Below are 7,526 nucleotides of genomic sequence, written 5' to 3'. Positions count from 1 at the left end.
GTAGAAGAGTTGCCCTTTTGGCAAAAATAACAGTTACTTTTGTAGTGAAAATACAAAAACTATAAAATTCACAATAGAATTTTTTCCGTGCATGAATAATCATTTAAATTATTAAATAAATTTGTGCACAATAGAAAAAATTCTGAAAGGAGACAAAATAACTAATAATAAAGTTCTAATTAAAATAGATATTAAAAGATCCAGTTAGCGTTTTAAATATATATTTGCCAATAATTTCAAACAAAATAGTAATTAATATTGATCAAAAAGACATCAATCTACTTGCATATTTTATATCCATACTTGACTTTTTCAATATGCTAAATCTATAAATAATAATACAAAGAAGCTTAACTCAGTAGTGCACTTAGTATGATTGTGTGAATTATCTCTTTCCTCATGAGTTTTTCGTTTCCTTAAATTATACCTTTTCTGGAAAAATCATTAGGCATTTACGACCTTAAATGTACGTTTCGATGTCATGATTTGACAGCTTTTTGAGATAATTATTTTTTATTTATTTTAATGACATATCTGTTACCTATTAATAGAGCTGGTAATGTACTATTCTCATTCAATCAAATTCTCAGCATATTATTCTTGTCCAGAACAAGATCTAAAATAGGACTTCCAAATGTGATAAAATGGTGATCTCCTAATGTTAGAAATGCATAATAAACCACTTAAAACTTCAACTTTTTCTTCTTAAGTCGAGTTACTCCTATATGAAATTCTTCCACAAGTTCCATTGCAACTTAAATCGATGTATAAATTGCAAAGCGAAAAAAATGACGTACATATTTAAATAATTACAAACTATTTCGATTAGTAATATTATAACTGTTAGGGTTAAGTATAATTTTGGTTCCTAAGATTTAATCCGAAAATCGAATTCGTCCCTAACTTTTTTTTTTTGCAATTGTATTCGTCCTTAAGCTTTATTTTGGTTTTAAAATCGTCCTTTCAAGAGAAAAAAGTTTTTAAAGACAATTTCACCCCTTGGGTGTCGTTTCCTATATTTCATTCCCCAAAATCATTTTGTCTTCCTTAACGCGCAGAGCTAACACCAGGAGGTAAAATCGATAGATTCTGGTAGGCAAAGGTCGGCGGAGCGATGCCTCAGGACGGATTTGGCAGCGAGGAGAATTGCGGTGCCTGAGGAGGCGGCAGCCAAAAGGAAGGCGCGACGAGAGGCGCAAAAGGGGCTCCAGCGGAGACTTGAGGCGGCGCGAAGGATGACGCTGCTGCTGCAACGGCTTCGCAAGTTTCTCTTCTTTCTCTTTCTCTGTAATTGAAGGAAGTTCTGTCGTCACCGACATCGTTGCTCCATTTGACCTCTCCTCCTGCATCGCTACTGCATTTAACTCATGCATCGTCGCTTGTGTCTCTGCCACCTGCGCTACGACAGCGTCTCTGCTTATGTTCTTCTTTTAGCATCTCTGCCTACCATCTTTGTCGTAGTTGTTCCACCTCTTCCCACCATCTCCCTTGTCCTTGGTAAGACATTTTGACGCTCTTAATTTCTATATTGAATTTGCTTCTTGATTCATAGATTTCATTAGTAATTTATCCTAATTTTTGCCTTGTTATTCAGTGCTGCTTATTGTTTGATTGGAAAATTTTGTCCTAATTTCATGAATTTGTATTTGAAGTTGTGAATCAATTTGGAAAAGAATTAAATCTTTCAGGTTTCAACCATAGTCAGTATTCTCATATATTGTTTGAAATTTATAGTTTGAAATTTAAGATTGTAAGGCTTAGTTAGGTGAATTGTGTTTGGAATTCAGTTATTATTGTTTCCATGTTGGTTGAATAGATGAAGTATGTAAGCCAATGTGTGATCTACTACTCCACGTTGTTCACAATAACAAATTTCACTGAGGAGTGCTTAATGCTTTTATTGGTGATCAGCGAGTGAGGGTATAATTGTCTAAATAACAATTTTAAAACTAAAATAGACTTTAAGAACAAATTTAAATGCAAAAAATAGAAACGATATGGGCACGCTTTAAAAGTGTAGCCATATGTCTCGATATTGGCACACTTTTAAAGCGTAGCGATCTTTTAAAGTGTGGCAAAAAATAAAGCGTGGCGATAGGTCACCAAAAGCGTGACGATAGAGCGACCAGCACCCTTATGGACGTGACTCTTTCAAAAGTATCCCGATAGCTCCAAAAGCGTAGTGAAAAGCTATAACTACGCTTTTTTCATCTTTTTGCCACGCTTTAAAAGCCTAGCAAAAAATGTGTTTTCTTGTAGTGCTTAGGACTAACATCGTATTTAACCCTAAATTTTAATAATCAGCATCGTAAATTGAAATAATGGATACTCTTTTTTATCAATCAAAGTCTTGAGTTTTAGATACAGTTTAGCCAATTTTAATTAGAATTATATTTCTTTATCAAATCTCTAATGTTCAAATAAGATTACTTCTGTTCCAGGGGTTACTTGAAACCGGAGGATTATTGGGCTTGTCGTGGAGCCCAAACGTTTGAGGTCGGTGATCTCCGACTTGTTCCTGCGTCAGAAAGCTGCCGCCAAATTGTGTGTTTGAAAGGGTGGAGGGTGATACCTGCAAGACACTCCAATGACTAAGTCAGCAAGGGGTTAAGCAGGTTTAAGTATCTTGGAACCTTTTTATACCTGAGGAGATCAGTGTATTTATAGGTGATGAGACAATAACCACCGTTGAAGTAGTTTCATCTTTGATGGTAGATAACCGCCCTTTATATTAGAGTTGTTGAGATCTCTCTTTTAAAAGTGGGTGAAAGATTTGGGGGAGGCGATTACTCGTTTGGATAGGCATTGGTTGCTTGTCTACGTCGAACCCGACCTCTTAGAGGAGGTCGGACAGGCGGTGGATGCCAATCTTCTATATTGGATCCTTTAACTTAATTGGCATGGCTTGAACTTTTGGGCTGGGATATGAATAACTTCCGAGGTTAATTATATTATATTATATTATATATTTGACGATAAATTTAAAATTTTAAATATTTTAAATAAATATCACTTTAAGATAATTTCAAAATTAAGATATATTTATAATATGTAAAATATAATCTTAAATATTGTTACGATGGGTAACCGGAGATTAATGGGTTTGATTCGTTAGGTTGGCCCAATCGTCTGAGGAGGGAAGCTTTTAAATGGGTTCGCACCTTTGGGGCCTCCGTCCGACTTGTGAACATGCGTGAATAGGGGTGGTACCTGCAAAGACACTCCGATGCCTAAGTCAGCAAGGGTGTGAGCATGCAGGTCTAGAGAGTATTGGGACTTAGAGATACCTGAGGGGTGTCAGTGTATTTTTGGTGGTGAACCAATAACCACCGTTGGAGTAGTTCCACCTTTTAAGGTGGATAACTGTCCTTTTATTTTAGGGAAGTTGAGATATGGCTCCTGGCAGTGGGTTGAGAGATTTTAGGGGCAGTTATTTTAACATTATCTGCCAGCTAATCCTCGTTTCCGACTTCCTTAGAGCAAGTCGTGGCGAGAACCAACTTCTCAGGAGAAGGTCGGTGTAATGTGAGGCTCAACCTTGTGGGTTGGGCCTTTCATTTGGACCTGGACTCTAGCGTTGGGCCAGAGTATGAACAAATATATTAACATTTAAAAATTATTTTTAATAAATATATAATTTTCATAAATATATAATATATTTTCATAAATATATAATATAATTAAATAAAATATGATACTCATTTAAAAATTTCATTTTTTAAAAAACAATATGATATCCAAAATCATTATAACATTCCTTATAAACACTTTAGTAAAATCTTTTTCGTTTAAAAGTTTTATCGAATTATATTAAATTAACATTCAATTAAATTTTAAAATTAAATGTTAGCCCAAAAGTCGTCGCAACATTCCTTAAAAGTGGTTGTATATATTTCTAAATTAGAATAAAATATCATGTAAAAATGACAACATGAAAAATAATGGATTTAATTAATGAATCATGTTAAATATAAAAAATTAATTAAATTAGTTATTTACATATAATATAGATTAGAATATAAAATATATATTAAAAATCGTTTAAAAATTAGAATATAAAATACATATTAAAAATCATCGTATAAAATAATATGCATAAATACATAATTATTGATATAATTATTTTTTTAGTAAACATTAAACAAATACATTTTATCTAAAAAAATTTGATTAATTAAAAATACAAAACTGTCCCACACTTTTTAAAATACGAAATATTTAAATTTTTGACTAATTTATTTTTATATATTTTAAATGATTTTTTTTTTATTTATTTTGTTTGCATATATTTTTAATATAGTAGTATTCCAAATTTTAATAAAAATGTGTCTCTAGACTTTCTCTTCTTACTAATTAATAGCCAGTTGCATAATAGCCTCCGTCGAAATTTCTCTATAAAATGATCCATTCTGCTACCATATGCCTACACCATTTCGCAGCTTGGAATTACATATATTTTAACTTTGTACTTTTATTCTTATCATTTTGCAATAATTGTTTCAGGCACCAAGGATGGCTTCAAATTCAAGCTCGAAGAAAAACAAAGGTCGCCAAAAGATCGAGATGAAGAAGATGATGAAGGAGAGCAACTTGCAAGTGACATTCTCAAAGCGTCGCGGTGGGCTTTTCAAGAAAGCGAGCGAGCTAAGCACCCTTTGCGGTGTTGAGTTGGCACTCATCGTGTTCTCGCCGGGGAACAAGGCCTATTCTTTTGGGCACCCCAGCGTGGAAGCCCTCATCAAAAGCTTCACGGAAGGTGGGGGACCGCCACACCTGGACGCCGCCACCGTCCACTTCACGACGGAGGCTCATGATGAGCTCAACACATTGCTGGCGAAGATCAACGAGGAGATCGAAGCGGAGAGGAAGCAGGTGCAGGAGATGAACCGCTGGCGGAAGGAGGCAGAGGCTAAGTGGTGGTGGGCTGCTCCTGTTGGTGAGATGAGTGTGCCCAAACTGAAGCAATATAAGGTGGCGCTGGAGGAGCTGAAGAAGACCGTTACTTGCCACTTCGAGAAGCTTCGTATTAATAAAGACCCTGTGGCTGTGGGGAATTATACTCCTAATAACATGATGCCGCTGCCTGTGCCTGTGCCGATGCCGGTGCCGTTGCCGCCAATATTTTTTTCGTCGCTGTTTCAAAACTCTCAAATGCATAATCATCATCAAGCATTTGAAGATGAGATCCCGTACCACCAATTTTATAGCTACACTGCCATGTTACAGCAGGGAGGAGGATCGTTCCTCTTTGGACCATACACTCGTAACAACTAACAGTAGCGAGTTTCTGAATTCTGATCATCCATGCATGTTCCGATCTTAGTATTTATGCATGCATTGTTTATTTTATTGTTAATTGTTGTTCAAGAGTTCTACTTTCCTCTTTGTTATTGGTCATAGTTTAATTTTTCTGTTAAGTTTCTGTATGTGCACTTATTTCTGTATGTGATGTCTCTTATCGTTTTCTTTTTAAAAATAAATAGCATCTTATTGCATTTTTATTATATTATACGGTTCTTATGAAAATAAGAATTATTCATAGAGCGTATTTAATTTGAAGGAAAAAATAATAGAAATCGACCAAATTACATATTCAAATCAAATAAATAGAAGACAATCACTAAATAATTAATTAATTAACAAGTATATTTTTGTATGGTGATGTCTCCTATAGTATTTAATATTTATCTGTAAGATTCAAAAATAAAAAATAGTCTACTTTATATTTTTTATTTTTAGATAAATTAAATAAAAAATTTTGAAGCACACAAAAATCCACCTTCTAATGTAGTCAAGTGTTTTTATATATTCACGTATTTTTTTATTTTATCTATCTATATTCAGTGGGCCAATGGATGTAAATTATTTTCTCGTGTAGATTTTCAATTTTAGTGAAAAATGGATGTACATTCTTTTTTCGTGAAAATTGAAAAATATAAAATATGTGTTTGGTTTAGTATTAATAACTTTATATCGTACATTTAGTTTGTTTTAAAATTTTATTTTTTGTTTGATTATTTTTTGTTATCTCAAAAGCAAATATAATTCTATAATTTAGTGTATGTTTATTATCAAAAATTAAAAATTGTAATTTTTGTGTTCACTTTTTCAGTTAGACTATTAATTACAAAAATTTATTTTTTATTAATCAATTTTGTTCTTTATTATTTGTATCATAAATTTATTGTTTTTTCTTTTTGTAATTTTTTTTCTAATATTCTCTGGTACATGTTATTACTTTTAGAATTTTTATTATTTCTTGTTTATATGAATTTTTTTTACTACTATTATTATTATTTTTATATGAAACTTTTTTTATTGTTTTATATTGTAATTTATTAATCCCATTAGAAAGACTAAATTAAATAAAAAATTAAAATAAAAATAATATTAGAATCATAAGAAGTGAAAATTATAACTAAAAGAATACTAAAAAGTATTGGAAGTATTAAAAAATACTAAAATTTAAAATTTTTTTTATTGATTTAATTATTCTATTGATCTTTGGAATTTTACCAAAATTATTATTAAGTTCTTATACTTTTTTTTTTTCTTTTGAATTGAAGAGTGTAGGAATACAATTAAAAAGAAAAAATATAAGAATCTAATTGCAAATTTGATGAAATTATAAAAACTAACACAATAACTAAATATTTTTTTAAATCTAAAAATGACTTTAAATAATATAATCCAAATAATATTTAATTTATTATAATTTATTTTAATATAAAAATCGTCAAACATAAATTTTGTTAATACCAACTTATTTTTAATTAAAATTATCCAGCAATAATAAATGGCGCTGAATATATTAATTAATTAAGCGTTACCTATTGATTAAGTGTTACATCATTTGTTTGTGTAGATTTTTAATTGTATTAAGTGGGAGAATGGATATACTCATGTACACAATTTTCTCGTGTAAATCAGAAAATGGTAAGATATAAAATATGTGTTTGGCTTAAGGTTTGTTCGGGTAAGTTTCTAAAAAAAAGTTTTATGTTATCTTTGTTTAAAAGATTTTATAGAAAAAATAAAAATAATTTTATGTTTGGGTATTTTATGTAAAAAGATCTTTTTATTTATCAAATATGCTTGGGTATAACAATATAAAAGTATTTTTTGTTTATTAATTACATAAAAAATATTTTTTTAAAATAAAATCTTAAAAAAATATAAATGACAGCTTCTCAAAAAAAAAAATTTTAATTTATTTTTTAGTACTTTTACTTTTATTACTAGAAATTTATCAAATACACTAAACAACAATAAAAAAATCTTTTATTATTGAAATTTTTTTATCAAAATAATGACGCCCAAACAAACACTTAATATTAGTAACTTTAAATTATATATTTGGTTTGGTTTAAAGTTTTATTTTTTTGTTTGACTATTTTTTTTATTCTAAACACAAATGTGATTCTATAGTTTAACATATGTTTATTATAAAAAATTAAAAATTATAATTTTTATGTTTACATTTTCAATTAGATTATTAATTAAAGAAATTATTTTTATTTATCAAT

At 30.3% G+C, this 7,526-nt stretch overlaps 1 protein-coding gene across 1 annotated transcript; it reads left to right on the top strand.

The window, feature by feature from the left end:
• The first annotated feature begins 4,445 nt into the window (after positions 1-4,445).
• On the top strand, positions 4,446-5,447 carry LOC107488602 (agamous-like MADS-box protein AGL61). Its single transcript, XM_016109360.3, has one exon. It carries the CDS (start codon positions 4,513-4,515, stop codon positions 5,272-5,274), a length of 762 nt encoding a protein of 253 aa, XP_015964846.1. The 5' UTR covers positions 4,446-4,512; the 3' UTR covers positions 5,275-5,447.
• The last annotated feature ends 2,079 nt before the right edge of the window (positions 5,448-7,526 follow it).

Source organism: Arachis duranensis, chromosome 5 (assembly GCF_000817695.3).
Source record: "Arachis duranensis cultivar V14167 chromosome 5, aradu.V14167.gnm2.J7QH, whole genome shotgun sequence".
Lineage (NCBI taxonomy): Eukaryota > Viridiplantae > Streptophyta > Magnoliopsida > Fabales > Fabaceae > Arachis > Arachis duranensis.
This window is presented reverse-complemented; position numbering and strand designations above follow the sequence as displayed.